The sequence below is a fragment of the Crocodylus siamensis genome, chromosome 7, assembly GCF_052110815.1.
Source record: "Crocodylus siamensis isolate JL-2025a chromosome 7, ASM5211081v1, whole genome shotgun sequence".
Lineage (NCBI taxonomy): Eukaryota > Metazoa > Chordata > Crocodylia > Crocodylidae > Crocodylus > Crocodylus siamensis.
Genome location: NC_143401.1, coordinates 68,175,072 through 68,195,677, shown reverse-complemented (window position 1 = coordinate 68,195,677; position 20,606 = coordinate 68,175,072). Strand labels below are relative to the sequence as shown.

The 20,606-nt window shown below is 45.3% G+C and overlaps 1 protein-coding gene across 6 annotated transcripts in view; it reads right to left on the bottom strand.

Moving 5' to 3' along the window:
- Nucleotides 1-17,047, bottom strand: part of IDE (insulin degrading enzyme) — a 113,300-nt gene extending 96,253 nt beyond the window's left edge. Inside the window, exon 1 of one of the 6 annotated variants that reach the window (XM_090057102.1) lies at nt 16,508-17,047. Coding sequence is in view for 2 of the 6 variants with exons in the window: in XM_090057101.1 (XP_089913227.1) it covers nt 16,252-16,370 (119 nt within the window). In the remaining 4 variants the exon portion in view is untranslated. Of the gene's footprint in view, nt 1-15,863; nt 15,883-16,019; nt 16,207-16,251; nt 16,442-16,507 lie in introns of those variants that run through there. The other 5 variants (XM_090057103.1, XM_090057101.1, XM_090057100.1 and 2 more) reach the window with 5 other exon arrangements.
- Nucleotides 17,048-20,606: the final 3,559 nt, after the last annotated feature.

Below are 20,606 nucleotides of genomic sequence, written 5' to 3'. Positions count from 1 at the left end.
TTGCTCTACAGGGCTGCAAATCCCCGTGCCCTAAAAGGCAAGAACAAAAATCTCCTGCCTGTGTTCTGGCACTCAGATAAAAAAGGCTTGGGTGACAGCAGCATTATTCTGGATCAGTTCCACAAGTGTTTCATTCTGGGGGTCAAGCGGTACCCTCAAAGAGAAAGGACTTGACTTTAAAGTGTTGCTGATCGTAGACAATGCTCCTGGCCACCCTGAGGCACTCCAGTTTGTGCATAACGACGTTGAAGTCGTCTTTCTCCCCCCCCAGTACCACCTCCCGTCCTCCAACCTCTCAACCAAGGCATGATTCGCTATTTCAAGGCCATGTACACGAGGCTTACATTCTCACAGATACGTAGTGCTATGGATGCTGATCCCAATCTTAATGTGATGGAGTGTTGGAAGTCCTTCAACATTGCTGACTGCATCACTTATATTAAACAGGCAATGGATGCAATCAAGCCTGAAACAGTCAATGCATGTTGGCAAAACCTATGGAAAGAATGTGTGAATGAATTTAAGGGTTTCCCCGACCACTGACCAAGAAGTGAAACGCATTGTTCAGGTGCCCAGGCAAGTGGGTGGTGATGGCTTCATCGACATCCTCAAGGAACAAATTGAAGAATTAACTGAGGGCCATAGAGAAACTGACTAACAAAGAGTTAGAGGAACTGATAAAAATCGGCTACAGAAGACAAAGATGATAACTATGAACAGGAAGAGCCAGCAAGTTGGAATCTTCATAAACTTGCTGAAGTGTTCCAAGCAGCGAAACACATGAATGATTTAATTTCTGAATATGATCCCTCTATGGAATGAAGCCTCAAAATCACATGTAGTATTATAGATGATTTGAGACCGTACCAAGAAATATTTGAGCAGCTTAAGAGACAACAGCAACAGTTGCCGATCACCATGTTTTTCAAGAAAAAATAACCAGCAGCAGATGAGCCTATGCAATCAACTTCTCGAGCTGAACCAGGGCCAAATACTTGGTCTACGACTTGGTCTCCGTAAATTTTGACTACATGCGATTTTCGCCTTACACGCTGACTTTAGAACTTAACCCCTGCGTAAGATGCGACTCCACTGTACTAGCTTTAGAGATACACCATGAACTTTCTTGTTTACTATAACAGTAAAATTTCCAAGTGCTAAGAAAGTGAGTTTCTAAGATAATGCTGTCTTTTAAGTTTTATGTTAATTGCCATAATAAAGTAATAAGATTCCAGTTATGAATCTTGAAAGTGAAAATATGTGCTTTAATTTCACATTAATTTCCCATTTTCAAGCAACCACAGAAATAGAAAATGAGAGATTAGTGGCTGGGGCCAGGTCCTATACAGTCAGGTAGTATATATTCTTGAATGTAACTACCTATACATCTGAATTCTGCATTTACAAGATGTCAGTTGCTGTGAAGAGCCTGCTCTGAAGACATAATACCAACTAGATAATATTTTTGTCTGCAATTTGATCTACTAGTACGTGACCAGAGTTTGGAGAAACCTAGCCAATTTCACTGATGAACCACAAGATCCCTAAGCCTTTAAAACAGAGGTGACAAAGGTACAGCCCACAAAGCCCTATCATCTGGCCCTGGTATGCACTGCATGTGGTACACAGGGCTGGACCCAGCACATATGCTGCACCCAAGGCCAGTCAAAGGCACATGCTACGGATGTGATGCTTGCTCCTGACCAGCCTAGTATGCTAAATCCAGGGCCAATCCAGAGCAGGCTCAAAGACCAGGCCATATGGGTGCTGCATGAAATTGCATGCCCTAGACCCATACACATGCAACACTTAGAGCCGAGAACAGCATGTGAGGCATTTGCTGGCTCCAGCACACAGGGCCGTTCTGTAGGCCCAATGTAGCCTTTCGACTGGCCGCATGCTCCTAATTTGACCCATGGGGCTGTATGAGCTAGCTTCCCCCCCCCGCATTCTAGAGAGAAAACAGGCTTGTGTAATAAACCTCTCTTTAGAGCAATATTGCTATAGCACAGCTTAGCAGCACAAAATAAGCTGCCCCAAGCGTCTCAGTGTACTTCAGTTTATCCTCAGCTCACATCAGTCAGCAGCATGCCAAAAAATAAGTTTATTTTCAGAATCTTTAAGGCTGTATAAGGGACAGTACTTTTATATCCAGAAAAGGGTAGGTTTGATTTAAATCAAATTGGTTTAAATTATGATTTAAATCAGAGTTTAAATCACTGGTCAGGAAGCCTCCATTTAATCACTGTTTTCTACAAAAAGTGTATTCTTGTTGCTTGATATCCTCTATTTTCATTTAACTTCTTTGCACTTTCAGAGAAAGGCAAGGGCTTGACAGTATACAAACTTGCAGAGAAATAATAGGGCTGATAGGTATGTAATCAGGTCTGGTATCTCTCATTTCCATATACTGCTGTTAACAAGGATGTTTTCTCTGGAGACACAAATCCACAGTTTAAAAACTGAAACTAAGCATCACAAAGATGCTTAATGGGATCTTCTAGACTGAGCCCCATTGGATAGAGTGATTTTCTTTAATCTTTACTAACCTACAGAGAAGTTTCTGGGAACCCCATAAGATTGGGTCCCTAAGATAGTCCATGGCCTGTTGTGACTTATTCATAAAACTTTTCTAAAAAGGTTACGTGAATATACTGTCTCAAAGGGCGTGTCCACACAAGCGCACACATGCCTCTTGTAGTATCTCAAATCCCTTTAAGATGCTGCAAGACATGTGGGAACAAAACAATGTTCCCCACACGGCAAATTATTCCCCCCTGCTGCCTTGTGGTACTGAGAAGTCCTGGTATGCCGTTGCCCCTCATTCCCAAACCACAGGCCCCTGGCCCTGCTGGTGCCCCTCACTCCTGACCTGCAGCCCTCCAGTGCCCCTAACTCTCAAACTGCAGCCCACCACCCCCCCGGGCACTGCTGGTGCCTCTCACTCCCAACCCATAGTCCTACACGTCCCAGCCCTGACAGTGCCCCTCACTCCCAACCCAGAGCCCCCCACCCCACCCCCAGCCCTGCTGGGGGGTTACCCAGCTGTTCTTAACCTGTGCAGAATCACAGGACTCATGCCAGAAGGAGGCATAAGGGTCCTTTGGGGGTGGTAGGGAATTGCATGGCTGGGCTGCCAATGTGCAGCCAAAGGCAGGGGAGGCCATGTACGGCCAGATGCTGTATGCCATGTATGGCCAGGAGCACCCCCGCCCCCCCCCCGGGGCGGGGGTGCTGTGGCCAGACCACCTGGCACAACATGGTGTGGGGCAGGGCAGTGCCATTGACATCCCCTCCTCCCCACACTGGGGCCAGAATCACTCTGCCACTGCCTGTACAAGTTGGAGCCGCCACAGCTGCCATGGGTGGGACTCAGACTGCCTGGAGCCCCTCATCCTCCTTCAGCTGACCACAGTATGGCCCAGGCCAGAGTTATGCTTCCAATCTGCTATACTGCAGCCACAGCCCCAGCCAGCAGCATGTGGTGCTACAACCGCTGGCTGTACTTCTGGCTGTGCAGCTCACTGCTGCCCCTAAAGGATCTCTCTGCCCCTTTCTCCCACTGCAGTAGGCGCCTCAGGGCAGGCCCTGCTAGCAACAATGGCAAGCTGGGCTTGCCGGTGGCATTGAGCACTGCCTCAGACTCCCTTGCCCCACCCCGCCACAGCCCTGGCACCTGGACTCCTTCCCCCAGCACCAGCAGGCACACAGACTCCCACACACACATCACACATGCAGATCCCTCTCCACACACCCCTGCGACCCCCCCACCCAAGCCCTGACCCTCCAGCCTCCCCACCCACTCCTCCATAGATTTACCTGTATCCAGCTGCCGGGACTGCTCCCACCACCTTGCCTGGTTGTACTGCCAGCCACGTGTGTGCATGCCTCCAATTGCCCTCCCCCTGCTCCCCCCCAGCTCCAAGCAGCTCCTTGCAAGCTAGAACGCTGTTAGCCTGCAAGGGGAAAATCCACTATTTTCTCTCTCAAAGGGGAAAACCCTCTATTTTCCACATTTTTCCACAGGAAACCAAAAACCTGGTTCCCTGATTATCATGGAACAATTATGGCCACTTTGAAGTCAGCTACATAGGCAGTCAACACTGCTAATGCAATAATATTGTAAGTAGCTGAACAGTAAACAAATAAGATAGAGCTGAATATTATTAAAGTCCCTTATAGTGACTGTGACCATTAGAGCATAGGCTTTGTTTTACTAACTAGCTTTTATAAACTATTAAATGCAAAAGGCAGGCTATGCAAATATATCTTCCAGAAGGTACACAGTAAAATCATCTGGTTTTTCAAAGGCATCATCAAATCAAAGGAATAGATTTCTTTTTCTAAGAAATGTTCAAGAAAGCAAACAATTTAGTTCCTACTGTATATGATTTTTTAAGATTTTTCCTTACAAAATCAAGTTATCTGAGAACAGTCAAAATTGATTATATTGATTATATTCTGGAAAAAAAAGAATGAACTAAATACACTACCACTGTTAACAAGCAATTTATTTACACCTTTCTGACCTCCAGATCAGTTCATTAATGAATGCGCTTTTAAATGAAAACTGAGCCAATAATATTATTAAACTATAGTATGTCTTCTTCAAACTGTATAGACTCAGAACAGCAGATCCCAAGTAGTTCACAAACATTTCAACAGACCACATAATAGGTTTTCCATATTGTGTCTTTGGCTCCTTGATTCTAAAGCTAAATTACATTAAAATACATTTTAAAGTATAGATTTTTCTGATATTAGTTTTCCCCATATGAATGTTTTGTTGCCATAAAGGTTATAGATACATAAGGGAAGAAGGGGGGCCCAAGCAAAAGAAGACATGGTTCATTAGATGCTATTATGAGATTCAGACAAATGGGCAGACGCACAGAGAGCAAGTGTGGGACATAAATCAGAATGAGATGCAATTGATACAGATGTCAATATATGAACACTTAGCACAACAATGTCATGATTTTGCATTTTCATACTTGGCACACATCAAAAGGAATAGCTGGCATCCCATGGAGAAGTCAGAGGCCAAGAAGTCTCTAATTTAACTTCTACTGGACAGTTGTAAAAAACTCCTAAAAAACACCAGGCAAGCAAGATGGCAACATTTTCAAGCTGCATGGAGCAAAAACATAGACTCTAATATACCCACCAATGCCAGGCCCTGGCAATATATACAGGCTTTCTGCCAAGATTACTAGTGCTGTCTAAGCCTTATCTGCAAGAATACGCAGCTGCTAGTAATGTTGCATCAGGGTGAGGACCAAAGAGTTGCACTAAACAACTATCTGATTGATGCCTGCAAGCTACCAAGAAGAGGAAATACTGTCCAAAACTGATGATGGCTTGCTCTAGGGCAGGCAAAATACAGCCCTCGGGCTGGATCCAGCCTGTCAGGCCATTCTATCCAGCCTGCAGAACCCACAAGCCAGTTGCCAGTTCCCTGCTCCAGCGCCACCTGGCTGTGGCTCCCAGCTGCATTCCCAGACCACAGAGCATGGGACCGTGCCGGTAGGGGCGTGTATGTGCGCGTGTCAGTAGGCACAGGGCAGTCAGTGTGTGTGTGTGTGTGTGTGTGTGCGCGCGCACACATGTGCAAGCAGGCACAGGGGCAGTGTGTGTTCACAGGGTGAGTCCTACATGCACACTCCTCCATGCACATGCACCTATGCCTCCCCTCGCACTGCCATACACAAGCCCCAGCCACCCTCCCTCCATACCCACCCCACACACCCATGGCCTCCATAAATCTATACCCACGCCCCACAATATACAAGAATAAGGCTTCATTTTAAGCTACTGTGCAGTCACCTCTGCGTATACTACACAAACACATGTAAATCAGGACAAAAATATTTTTTGAAATCAAATTAATGAATGTTGTAGATGATCAATTTTAGAATATAAGTTGGTATTTTTCTGGTTCTGAGATGGCAAAACCCCTTGCTGAAAGGACTATTTCTGGGGGCAAGGGGAGGGACTTCTGGTGGCAAAGGTCAGGGGTTAGGGGGTAGGATTCTGGTCACAAGATGGTGACCAGGGGGTAGGGGCACTTGTCAAGGGGCGGGGCTACCATGTGGCCCTTGACAGCTTGCCAAAACTCGGTAAGCAGCCCTCCGCCCAAAATAACTGCCTGCCCCTGCTCTAGGGCCAGCTGCAGACTGCTAACTGCTAGTGCTGAGTGCAGGAAAAAGTTACTTACAAGTGGTGAGAAGACTGTAGTGCAAACAAGGATGGCAAGTAGGGGTAGGGGAGCTTCAAGATAAGGAAGGCCTCTTGCCTTTAAACCTGTACAGAGTTAACCTCAGAGCTGTGGAAGCAGCCCACCAACATGAGTCATTTTTAAGAGTGCCCAGTGCTGCAGCACATCCAGTTGTATAAATGGTGAAATGCAAGTCAGTGCTAAGAAAATGGCGGCAGCGCACTTTTGAACTAAAACACCTCAAAGGTGTTATTTTCTGCACGCTGACTTGCATTTTGCTGCTTATACAGCTGCATGTAACACAGCGCAATGTGTCACTTTCCATGTGGAGCAGACCCAATTAATCAAGTCTGCTTCCACCCACCAGATCTCCGGCATGTTGCAGGATGAAAAGGTATGTGTATAAATGCCCTATGGCTTTGGAAAAGCAAATGGCAACAACTATCTGAAACCCATGACTGCTACGAATCTACAGCAAAGCAGTTTGATGTGGAGAAATACACTGCCATACATGAAGAACGTACAGACGTAAAGCCTCAGAATACAATGACTGAGGTGCCTTCAAAACCCTAAGAGGTCACTTAATGCTTTGCATACAAGGGATTCACCAACTGCAGAGAAGCAGTAAATAGAAAGTGTATTTTAGTTCTTTGCCTCGCACCCAGAAGTTGGAGTTTAATCAACAGAAGAATTTTATTCTGTTGTTCTATACGGCACCATAGATCAGCCTAAGAGATGTGCTCACATCAATGCAAAATGACCCAGAAAGGTACATGACGCAAGAGTTTTCTACCCTGGTTTCCCTAATAAAGCAAGGGAGGTATGCTAATGCCACACTCAGACGTATATCAAACGTAACAATTAACCTCATGCTTTCAAATACTCAGCTATCCTAACTTACCTATTGCTGATTCTTGAAGCCTTTCACAGGCCTTAACCAAATGGGGCTGGACGTGTTTAAATCAGCAGGTCCAGATGATCTCCACCCCAGGGAGCTGAGGAAATTGGCACGGGTCATTGACGGACCCCTGGCATGGCTTTACGATCACTTGTGGTGCTCAGGCCAGGTGCCAGAGGACTGGAAAAGGGCCAATGTGGTCCCCATTTTCAAAAAAGGGAGGAAGGAGGATCCAGGAAACTATAGGCCCGTTAGTCATACCTCGATCCTGGGGAAGCTTTTTGAGAAAATTATTGAGGAGCACACCTGTGAGGAACCAGCAGAGGAGATTATGCTTAGAGGCAACCAACATAGGTTCATTAGGGGCAGGTCCTGTCAGAACAACTTGGCTGCCTTTTATGACCAGGTCACAAAATCCTTAGATGCAGGTGTCGTGGTGGACGTAGTCTTTCTGGACTTTAGGAAGGCCTTCCATGCAGTCTCTAACCCCATTCTCATTAAAAAATTAGGTGACTGTGGCACTGAAGCCTACACAGTCAGATGGGTTGCAAATTGGCTAGAGGGCCACACCCAGAGAGTGGTGGTCACCAGGTCATTTTCGACCTGGAGGGATGTGGGCAGTGGGGTCCTCTGGGGCTTGGTTCTCGGGCCTGTACTATTCAACATCTTCATCAGCAACTTGAATGAGGGGGTGAAAAGCACCTTGTTCATATTCACGGATGATACTAAGATGTGAAGAAAGGTGGGCACAAGAGAAGGGAGGGATAGGCTACAACTACCTCTGGACAGGTTACAGGGGTGGGCAGATGAAAGTGGGACCTGAACCTGTTCAGCCTCCACAAAAGGCTGAGAGGGGATCTTGTGGCCACCTATACACTTGCCAAGGGGGACCAGCAGGCAATGGGAGAGTCCCTAGTCCCCTGAGCACTACCAGGGGTAACAAGGAACAACGGCCATAAGCTGACAGAGTAATTCAGGCTAGATATCAGGAGGCACAACTTCACTGTCAGGGCGGCTAGGAGCTGGAACCAACTTCCGAGGGAAGTGGTGCTCGCTCCTACCCTGGGGGGTCTTCAAAAGGAGGCTAGATAATCACCTAGCCGGGGTCATTTGACCCCAGCATCCTTTCCTGCCCATGGCAGGGGGTCGGCCCCTGCCAGCACTGGCCTGGGACATTGGTCCCAAGATGGTGACCAGGGGGCGAGTCACCTGTCAAGGGACGGGGCTACCCATGCAGTCCTCGACAGCTTGCCAAAACTGGGTAAGTGACCCTCTACCCAAAATAATTGCCTGCCCCAGTCTATGGAAGTACTGCGGGATATCTTAACCATTTTCTTTATGCAGAAAACCGACATTTGTAAGATAATGCTTATCCTCAGCAATTAATCTTCTGTCTGTCAATTAATCAATAAACTTCTCACACTGATTAGAGTGATCCAAGGGTCCATTTAAATTCTCTCACGCCCTTCCCAACTTACTCAACATTTGTTAACAGCCACTTCAAATGTAGACAAAGCTTTCCTTATTCCTTAGATTTAAAGGTTTATTAGAAAATGTTAGAAACTATGGTTATTTACATAGCTTTGTAGAGTTAATACAAATGAAAATAACAGAAAAGTGTATCTGGGCACTCGAACTGTCCATGGTATTCTACTCCCAATCCTCAGTTGTCTAAAAAAAACAAAACATTCCCACCTAGGTTATCCAACAGTTTGGCTGAACCATCAATTGAATCACAAAGGCAGGTTACTTCTTCCATACTTAAAAAAGGTCTCACCATAGACAAAGGACTGGCTAAAGACAGTTAAGTTAAACAAAGAAACCACAGAACCGGCTATTTCATTAGGGAATTGAAAAGGTCACCTTTACTGACTTAAAAATGTGTGTTCCTGAACTCAACTAAAGTGTTAAGTATTGAGCAATATAAAAAGACAAAGGCCCAACTGTGAAATGTTCACAAAAATCTAATTTCAGACATGACAAAGAGATAATAAAACAAGAACTATTAAGCTGCTGAATGAGCCTAGACTAGTTTCCTTACCTGTTCCTAAAACCATTCTGAACTGATAACATTAAATGCATCCTCAAAAAGTAAACAAGCTAGCCCTTGCTTATCTGAAACTGATTTATTACACTGATTATACAAGTTGTGAATGTGATCACTGGTGCTGCTAGTACTAGTCTCCAGAATTCCTTTCCCTCTTAAGCTTCTGCTTCTTACTGCCACGCTCTAGAGGATGGGAGAACATAGGATGCTCATGAGGCTCACGGCACCTGCATGACCCAGCATAGCAGGCCTAAGTCATGTGACCCCCAGCTATTCAGAAATTGGACAGTCTTATTACAGATGTCTAGGACAGCTAAACATTTTACTCGCATAAACTTGGGAAGGTCCTACATGATTCAGCTAAGTGGTGTACTACAGTACATCCTATCCAGGCTCACCTGAGTTACGTACTATCCACTGAAATTGGTTTGTGAAACAATAAGTGTTTTCCTACTATGTTCATTATAATATTTTAATTAGTGTGCTACAAATTTGGTAGAACGCCAGTAAATTATGGAAAACCATTTGAAGACTGGATGGCATTTGATCATTTCAAGATGACTGAAGATTAAAGACAGATTTTTTCACATATAACAAATGCATATATGTTCTTAAATATCCAGGGTGCTGCAGACTGCCTTCACAAACTACAGTACAATATAGAGGTGCACCGATACCGCTAGCTGCTTATTAACTAACCACAGCAGTCGAGGCCAAACCAGGTGACCCCTCTATTTCCTGGTTCTCTTCTTGGTTCAGGCTGGTCAATCAAGTGACCTGGACAGAAAAATTCCTGGGGGGAGGAGGAAGTGTCCTTTTCCTCTGGCGGGCATTTTGAATGCAGCAAGCAAATCCCCACTGTAAATAAAAAACCTGGAAACTAGCCAGGAGTTAGGAATTATCTGTAGGCCAGTTGCATCTTAAAAGGATCACAGAGTCCAAGACTGTATAAATCTCACGTGCTTATATTTGCTCAAAGTGTATTCTGACTTCCACGTTCTATATTCAGTTAGCAACATTATAATCCATCATTTTGATTAGACTGATCCTGGCAGTTTGACTACTGGAAAGTGACTGAGCAACAGTGAACAAATTTGATCCCAATTCAAAAAAACTGATAAATTTGAGGATTTGAAGAGAACTGTCTGAAATTTTCTTCTTTAGTCAAATATTCTAAAGGACAATTGCACAACACACAACATAATCCCTATTAAAACAACTACCTCTAAGAACAGAAACAAAACCATATATTACAAAATGTTAAAAATTGCAATTATTACACGGCTTTGTAGAGGTCATAGAATCATACAAAATTAGGGTTGGAAGGGACCTCAAGAGGTCATCTAGTCCAATCCCCTGCTCAAGGCAGGACCATCCCAAACTAAATCATCCCATCCGAGCTTTGTGTAGCCGGGTCTTAAAAACTTCCAAGACTGGAGCTTCCCCCACCTCTCTGGGTAACCTGTTCCAGTGTTTTACTACCATCCTAGTAGGAAAATTCTTCCTAATATCCAACCTAAACTCCCCTTGCTGCAATTTGAGACTGTTGCTCCTTGTTCTGTCATGTGCCACCACTGAGAAGAGTCTTGCTCCATCCTCTTTGGAACCACCCTTCAGGTAGTTGAAGACTCTTAAATCCCCTCTCAGTCTCCTCTTCTCTAGACTAAATAAGCCCAAGTCCCTCAGCCTCTCCTCATAAGTAATGTGCCCCAGCCCCCTCACCATTTTTGTTGCCCTCTGCTGAACCCTCTCCAATTTGTCCACATCCTTTCTGTAGTGGGGTGCCCAAAACTGAACGTAGTACTCCAGATATGGCCTCACCAGTGCTGAATAAAGGGGAATAATCACTTCCCTTGACCTACTGGCAACACTGACTGATACAGCCCAGTATGCTGCTAGCCTTCATTGCAACAAGGACACACTGTTGGCTCATATTCAGTTTATTGTTCACTGTAACCCCAGATCCTTTTCTGCAGAGCTGTGGCCCAGCCAGTCAGACCCCAGCCTGTAGTAATGCATGGGATTGTTCCATCCTAAGTGCAGGACTTTGCACTTGTCGGACCTCATGAGCTTTCTTTTTGTCCAGTCCTCCAATCTGTCTGGGTCCCTCTGAATCCTAACCCTACCCTCTACCAAATCTACTACTCCCTGCAGCTTGGTGTCATCTTCAAACTTGCTGAAGGTGCACTCTATGCCATCTTCCAGGTCGTTGATGAAGGCGTTGAACAAAACCAGCCCCAGAACCCAAACCTGAGGCACTCCACTTGATACCAGCTGCTGGTAGCTGGGAGATAATACATGACACTGTGCACCTTAGCTGAACAGGCACACAGCTGGTTTATGTTAATGCAATTTAAGACTATGGAAATAGAGGCAAGAGCCTGTGCATGGCAACTGAATCAGAAGAGTTGTAAATTTTAAAACATTATTTAAGTGATAGTTTTAGCATGCGGCATACAACTGCTGTGATGGGGAATATTCAAAGGTACTAGTCTTTGCAAGTCTATACTGTAGGGAGGATAAAGGAAGGTGTTCAGTCTTAGCTCTGACCACACCAACCAATTTATAAAGCTCACAAGTTAGCTATCAGGGCTGTGTGAAATTTCAATAGCCATGTTGTTTAGGAGGCGTTTCGAGCCATTTTGGCACCCGAAACAACGAATCCGAATTGAAACAGAAGGCTCAGAAACATCTCCAACACAAAATGAGGCATCTGAAACATTTCAGAAACGTTTTGGACAAATTTCATGGTTTTGGAGCCAGGGTTACAAGGAAACAGCTGTATGCTGCTGCCCTGCTGTGCGACTCAGCTCCGCAGGGAGCAGAGATCTACACGGGGCGTCTCCTTACTGCCGCTGCCCACCCGGCAGTGCCCCAGTGACACAGAGCTGCATGGGGCAAGGAGACCCTGGTGAGGATCTGTGCTCCCTGCAGAGCCAGGTCACATGGCAGGGACCAGCAGGCTTGTCCACCACTCCGCACTGCTTCTTTGCACTGAGATCCAGTATGAGAGGTATCAGAGATCCGTGAGGGGGGTCTCCCCACCTACAAGGAGGGCAGCAGCCCTCCCCCTCCCCTAGACAAGCTACCTACGGCTCCCTTCTACTCCCTGCTGGGGTCCCAAGCCCCGCTGGCTGGGTAGGGCTGTGTGAAGCTTCCCTTGCAGCCTGTTCAAAACAGATTCGGCCAAAATAAAACAGGACAGCAATCCGAAACAATAAAATGAATCACTGTCCTCTGAAATAGCCGAATCCAAAACAGAATCAAAACACAGCCGTTTCACACAGCCCTAGCTGTAAGAAAATCCTCATGTGCACCAGAAAACGTCTAACATCATTTAGCTATTTTGTTTCTTATTTTTCAAGATTCTGAAAACATGTTATTAGTATGGTAAGTACACTTTTTTTAATATTTTGAAAACTTATTTTGGTTTTGATACTGTCAGCAAGCATACCTGTGAATCAGTCCAACTCAGAGAGGTTTTTTTTAAATGCAAAACCATTACGATTCAACTTTTTAATAAACTGCACAGAACATCTACCCTATTAGTCATACACAATGCAATTATATTAACCTATAGCATCCCATAATCTACTGCAAACTGGGAACACAAACCTGTCCATCAGGAACAGCACGCCATGCATTTGAATATATAACCACCATTTAATGGCACCATTTAATACAATAATATTAAGAAATTAGAAACAAATTACATCCCAACATGTGATCTCCCAAGTATTTTTAGCAAGTGACTTGGACAATAACCTGGAATGAGCCCTGGCAGTGAGCCTGACTTGTTACCAGCTCAGTGCAACAAGAGCTGCACCCGGGCCAGTAGAGAACAAATTGTATTCCTTCTGCTGTTTCGCACCATTTCCTTCTCCTGATTCCACACAGAACAGGGCGAGTATACTGGAAACCCCTAGCTCAAATGACACTCCTCCCTATGGTAGGATAAGTCCAGCAAACTGCTTCCTAAGGGTAAGACCTATGGGCAACAGATGATTCAGCAAAGGGAGCAAAAAAAATACATATTACTACCCTTGTATGATTCAAGGAAATCCCTTGATGTCAGCACCACTAGATGGATGTTTTATTTCCAGAAGAGATGATCTCAGGGTTAGGAAAAAGGCAGGAAAAGAGACTGCGAGAAGGTCCGGTGAGAGAACACCTATATGTGAAACGGTTAGGCTTATCATTAGATAGAAAGAATAAGTGTAAGATGTAAAGAATGAGATTACAGACGAGGCTTGGAGGCAGGAGTGTGGGAAACAGTTTTTATTTTAAGGGGGAAAATGTGTAAAAATAATAATAATGTAACAGCATTATTCCTTCCTTCATTTTTGGTCTATTATTCACATAGGTCCCAATTCTATAATCAGAACTGTAAAAACATACCTTTATACTGTCTGAATGCTTGGGTCTCTCACATACATGAAGTTAAACATATGTATGTATGCAGTATAAGGATCTAAAAGACTTGAAATGACTTGCTGTATTAAGTCTTTACTTGCTTTCCTCTACTTCTTGTAATAGATCCTTTTCTTCTGTTGTTTCACCATCTTGTTTAGCATCATTTTTTGCTCCCTTTGTTTATGATACTTTCCTTCTTCTTTTATTTTCTGTTTAATTTCTCTCCAAATCTCTGGCAAATGTCACCTTACCCACCCACCCTAAAACCTTTTGTGTGAATGACTGAGTGGATAGGCCCAAAGGGTTTGGCAATAGTAGTAAATATGTAATAAGAGGAGGGTTCTATGTGAGAAGTCAAGTCTGCTTTTTGGAAAAAAGAAAGATGCTATGGGCTTTCCTCTCCAATAATGGGCTCCATTGTTTTTTTGGTTTTTTTTTTGGTGGTGGGGGGGAAGGGGAGGGGATTGTTATAGCTTTCAAAAGCAGCAAAAGAATGAAACAGACCTGATTCTTGTCCTTTTCATTGTTGCCCATGTTGTTCTCAATAGCAAGAGTGAATACTAGAATCCTGCCTGCTGTTATCCTTCTGTTGCAGGTTAGAAACAGAATGAGCAGGAACAGCAGCAAGGGAATTTCTCTCAAAATTTTTTTTAAGTCACCTTCAGACGCAACTGGCTTACACTTGACAAGTCACTTCACAGTAATGATTGTTGGAACCTCTACCCCCATCCTGCTCCCAAATTAAAAGCTTGCATACTGCTCTACATTTTGCATACTGTAGAAATTGATACTTGCTGAAAACATTTCCTGTGAGTGAGGGGCTTTTTAAAAGATCTGCTAAGCATATCACCCTCCCAACCATCCCTAGGGAAAATATTAGCTTCCTGGTTTCTGTCATATCAAACTGAATGACAATTTGCCCCAATCCATATCAATTTTTATTTCCTCCTACCCTTTCCTTTCCCTCGCTTGAAACAAATCTTCCACTTTGTCATCAGCTGGATGCCCTCCTCTTATATCCCATTTCTACTATAAGTCTTTAATACGATGAGACTTGAATTATTGTTCAAGTTTTCTTATGTACAATTTTAACTCTTCTAGACAGTAGCAGTGGACAGATATAACTTAAACTGTTTTAAAGGGGAGAGAGACTTACCCTACTATAACCATTTCATCTGTCAACTCCTGCACGCTTACAGTGGCACTAAGCTGCTGTAACTTTATACTTGAATGAAACAGGTGTAAAGTTACAAAGGTTTAGCTTCCACTTAAAATGGAATACAGCTGATAAGCAAGCATCTTTCAAAAGTCAGCTGTAAAGGATTATAAAGTACTTCAACTATTTTTTGTGCAGACATAAAAAATTATTCTTTGCTTTATAAAGTATTCTAAATTTATGGTGTTGTATAAATAATAGGAAACAGAATTAAAAAGGATCACACAGGTCACTGAGTCAAGCCCCCTTTCATCACAGGCAACATACAATAAATATTTGTTCAAAAGAATCAACAAAAACATCTAGACGGGTCCACCTTGTACGCCAATGCCATAAAACTCCCTACAATAAGCTGAACAGAAAGACAGAAAAGCAGTACCCACAACATGCCACAGAAAGAAAGCAGGAGAGACAAGGGTGCCACAGGTGTGCTTTGGGCCCCAACAAGACAAGGGAATATATTAGGTAAAATAGGACCAAATGATCCTAAGAAATGAACAATGTCCCATGGTAAGGAGGAGAGCAAAAACTCCAACCAACAGTCCTTGCCCATCCAACCCGAAAAAAAATTATTTCCCAACTAATTTTATTTATGTTAATATTACAAATTAATTTTACACCTATATTTTACCACACTTTTGTTGGATAGCATCAGTCACTTAACACTGTTTTCTTTGTTATAGAGGAAACAGCTGCTTTTGACAAAGCTTATTTTCGTAGCATGTCAAACACTATCTTTGCTCCAACAATAATAGGTACAACCACAGGTGAAGCAGCAAAGGTAATGACCTGCTTTCTTTCTTGAAACTCTCAAAAATAACTCTGTACACTTATGTCTGTACAAGTGGCCATGCACTATTTCTTATACCTAAATCCGGACAAGCCAGTTATTAGCTTTTTATCCCTCAAAAAAAAAAAAAACTGTTTTAAGTTCTCTAAGCTCCACTCCAGGAGACAAATTCATACCATGCCACCCACCACAGATCAGCCTGTTCTGTAGTGAAAGAAGTGCCTTCCCTCAGTCAGCTCCTTTCATAACGAGAAAAAAACAAGTCTCTATTTCGGCACCTGCCTGCTTAGTCTCTAACCCGATACTGAAAAAAGACTCCACGTCCGCGAAAGGCAAGGCCCGTGGGGAAGGCAGTGGGCTCTCAACAACATCTCAACCCAAGGCTGACGCCAAGAGCTCGTGCCAAGAGCCCGGGGCTCGGCCTCAGCGCTCACTCACAGCCGCTCCAGCCGGGTGTTTTCGAAGCTGGGGTTTGTCCGGAACGAAACCGTCCGCAGGAGGCGCCGCCTGCCCGGCGCAAGGCAGCGCCCAGGCCTCCCCGAGCCCCCCAGACTAGAGGGACGCGTTTGCGAGAGGAGGCCCGGCCTCAACCCCCAGCAACACCGGTCCGCCAGGTCCCCGCCGGCCACTGACACACGAGCGGGGCGCCCCGACCCGCCCCACACCGTACCCGAGAAGGCGGAGCCGCCGTTGCGGCAGAGCAGGAGGCCGAGAGGCGGGTGCGGCCCTCGGGCTGGCCGAGCCGAGCAGGGGGGCCCTACCGAAGACCCGGAGCAGCAGCTGCCGCATCTCCAGGCCTGGCTGCGGCTCGCGCCCGGTGTCCGCCCCTTCCCCTCCCGCGCACACCTCCCCTCTCGGCGCGGCGGCGCCATCTTCTCGGCCCCAGCGCTCGCCCGGGCCTAGCAGGGCAGCGCGGAGGCACCTACCTGGCGCTGCGGCTGCTGCCTCTGCGGCTGGCGCGGGGACAAGGGGCGGGCCTCGGGGACGCGGCGGCTGCAGGGCGGGGAGCGCCGCGGGCGCGGTGGCGCCAGATCAGGGGGCGCCGCTCATCTCACCTGGGCTGGGGCTGCGCGTGTCCCCCTGCCCGCCCGGGTGGCGGCGGAAGCGGCCCGAGCTGCGGTCACCTCACTTCACAGCCAACGGGCGGCGGGTTGCCGCTGCGGGCGCGCGGGGGCTTCTCGGCTTCGCAGTCGCTCCCTCGGCAGCTGCGGGCGCGCGCGGGCACGTCCTGACCGCTTGACACGGGCTCGATCGTGGGGAGATCCAAGCTCCCGGGAGGGTGAAGGCTTAAGGTCAGGCCCCTGCTCGGAAAGTCGAGGGAAACTCCGTGCAGCCGCCTTCAGGGCGGGGGGGCGAGGGTGACACATACGCTTTTTAGTTTTGCAGTGTAGCAAGAGTCACGCCATGTCGTGGCTTCTCGGGAAGACAATCGTTACAAGCTAGAAACGGGCTGCAGGAAGTGATTACAAACGCCGGCTTCACATCCCTCGTGGGCAGGAAGGCCCCTCGCGTGCATAAGAGCTGAGCCTCCTGGCTCCCAGGAGGGCTAAGTGATCCTGTGCTAACGCTGGTGGGAAACTGAATGAAAGAAAGGGTTTTTGATGGCCCAAGTTAGTAATTTTGCATTTAAAAATATTTTAGGTAGCTGTAGCAGTGTGATTTCAGGTGTTAGTAATTTTCCTTCTGTCCTTTTTCTAAATCTCAAAGGTCCTTTCAAAGTAAGTAAAGTAAACCCAAAAGTAAGTAAATAAATAAATAAATAAATCTGAATATGTACTGGGCAAGTCTTGGATGCATCTTCACTAATGAAAATGGCTGTCTACACTAGTGGGACCACAGCTGTGTAGATGTACCTAGCTAACTTTAAATTACCTAACCCAGAGGTCAACAACATCTTTGGACAGTGCCAAAAACATTGGCAACCTCCACCTGTAAAATGTTGGCGTGCTAGAGGCGGACAGCAAGGGAGCCGTGAGGGGCCTGATCCTTGTGGCAGTGCAGCCCTTCCACACCACCTGCCAACATGCCTTCACATGCCATGCTCTGGCACCTATGCCAGGGGTTGTCTAACCCTGACCTAAGCTAAGGTGATGTTAAATAATAAGGGATGGCCGATATAAATTTTCAGATTATGAGCAGACCCTGAGATCCGTGCTCCTGGAGCTATATACCTTATCAGTTCCTGAGCTAGCTAAAGCTTAAAGCTCCTTTGGGTATATCTACACAAGCTGCAGTCACACTTTTGACTATTGTATAGACATGCCATTTCACAAATTAAATAACTGGCATAAGATCTGGAGGAGGGCAAGGCAAGCAGATTTTGCATGAGTTCCAATTAAAGACTATGGCTTTGTCTTTTTTTTTAACCTAATTGTAAATGAAAACTGTAAGTTGTCTTCTGCTCACCATGCTGAGTTATCTAATTTTATCCTGAATTATCTAAATTGAATTAAGAATGTACCTTTTTTTCTAAATACAGGGCTCAGGTGCCTGGGAGTAAATAGTCATAAGGTGAAATACAGTCTTGGCTCCACTCTGATGCAACAGGCAGAAAAGTGGTGCTGTTATGTCAGGCAGCATCCCAAATATAGACCTGACCCAATTCAATCCCTCCTGAAGGCAGCAGAGAGATTCTGACCCTTGAGTCACTCTAAGGTCACGTGTACACAAGAAGCATGCCAGTATATTATTCAGGCAGAGGTCTCAAAGCATTCAACACAGCTTATACTAGCAAGACTTGCTTTTGGTTCTACAAGTATAATTTATTTCAGCTTTACTGAGCAAAATAAGCTAAACCAGTAAAACTACTACTTTGCTGATATGACTGCATCTGTACTAGGGGTTTTTGCCACCATAGTCTTGTTGATCATGGATCGCACCTGACTGACATCGCTATGCCAGAAGTTTATAGTTTAATCATGTATTAAGTCCCAACTTTCCTTCCAGACTTCTTTACAAGACAGTGCAACAAGGCAACACTACATTTTTTAAAGACATTGTTTTCTCACAATCTAACCCTTATCTAATTCTTTTTTTTTTAAAGCAGAAAAGCCCCTATCTCCTGTTTTGGGCATTTTGATAATACCCAAAATGCAGTCTAAAAAAACAGAAAAGTTCCAAGGAAAATTCCTTCAAAATTGCATTCTTAATACAGCCCAACAGGCAGGACTTTCTCTACCAAAGCTCCCATTCCTCATATGTAGTTCTCCCATTAGGTCTCACTTTCTTCAAATGCTTGGCTAAAACAGAGAGACCTTGTAGTGTGTCCTAAGGATCAGCTACCATGGATTATTTCGGATCACTGATAGAAACTTCTGGCAAAAATGGGTACCTCTCATGGACATTGCTGTACCACCCATCCATTGTCTATTAAACCGGAGGAACTTTATCTCAGGTGTCTTTGCTGACCATATTGCAGTGGTGTGGCATAGGACATGTATTTCTTTAAGTAAACAGGTTCCAAGTCATTTAGGAGTTTATAGGTTAAAACCAATATCTTAAATTTCACAGGAAAACCAAAAGGCAGCTAGTGCAGCTTACACTGCACAGATACCATGTTTTTAGTAAAATGCATCACTTTTACCACCTACTGAAGTAACACAAAATTCTAGGTTAAACTCAAGGTATATTTCACTGTAAATCATGATCCAATAAGCCAGCCTGAAAGTAGCAAGGCATGGGTCATAGAAGTCAGGTTCCCAGCCAAAAGAAATGATAGCAATTTCCTGGTAAAGACAAGGTATTTTAAAAAGTATTTCTGGTAACTGCTGTAATAACATAATCTAACCACACTTTTACAAGATTTTGAGAAAACAGAGAAGCCAGAGAAAACTGAAGATGTTAAGCAGTAATTCTATTAAAATGAGTTTTGCTAAACAGTTGTACTATCAGAAAGCAAGGCTAAGTTTAAGGGAAATCAAGTTATTTCTATTCTTGCTTCAAATATCTCAACTTATCTATTCTTGTAAAACCATCTCTACATAGAAAAGTTGGCCTACTTAATTACACCAGTGTGTAGAAAATACTATATCCTTTCCCTAGTGTGAACATGACAGGGATATAAAAGTGCTATCTGTCAGCAGAGAGGTAGCTAGCTGTGTTTCCCTGAAGCCAGAGAGTCTTAGAAAGAAGGGCTGGAAGGGAACTTTGGAGGTCATCTACTCCAACCGTGTGCTCAAAGTATGATCACCCCATACAAGTCAGAGAATAAAATTGGGGAGCAAGCCTGGGCTTAGATAGTTAGGAATATATTGGTCCCTGCTTTCCTTAGTCCAGCTAGGTAACCTCAATGGCTGACAGACAGCCATGGCTACCCTCTGCTGCCAAGCCCTACAATCATAGAGATGTCCCCAGACCTTAGTAATTTGTTAAGATCACATACATCAGTTAGCTGTTCATAGTTTCATAGTTACTAGGGTCAGAAGGGACCTGAGTAGATCATCTAGTCCAACCCCCTGCCATGGCAGGAAGGAGTACTGGGGGTCAAACGACCCCAGCAAGGTGTTCATCTAGTCTCCTCTTAAAAACCCCCAGGGTAGGAGCCTGCACCACTTCTCTTGGAAGTTGGTTCCAGATCCTAGCCGCCCTGACCGTGAAGTAGCGCCTCCTGATATCTAGCCTAAATCTACCCTCCGCCAGCTTGTGACCGTTATTCCTGTCACTCCTGGCAGTGCTTGGGGGAACAGGGACTCCCCCAATGCCTGCTGATCCCCCCGACTAGTTTATAACAGGCCACTAGATCCCCCCTCAGCCTTCTCTTTTGGAGACTGAACAGGTTCAGGTCCCTCAGCCTCTCCTCATAGGGCCTGCCCTGCTGTCCCCTGATCATGCGAGTGGCCCTCCTCTGGACCCTCTCCATGCTGTCCACATCCCTCTTGAAGTGCGGCGCCCACAACTGGACGCAGTACTCCAGCTGCGGCCTGACCAGCGCCACATAGAGGGGGAGGATCACCTCCTTGGACCTGCTTGAGATGCATCTGTGGATGCATGACAAGGTACAGTTGGCCTTCCTGACTGCCTCCCCAC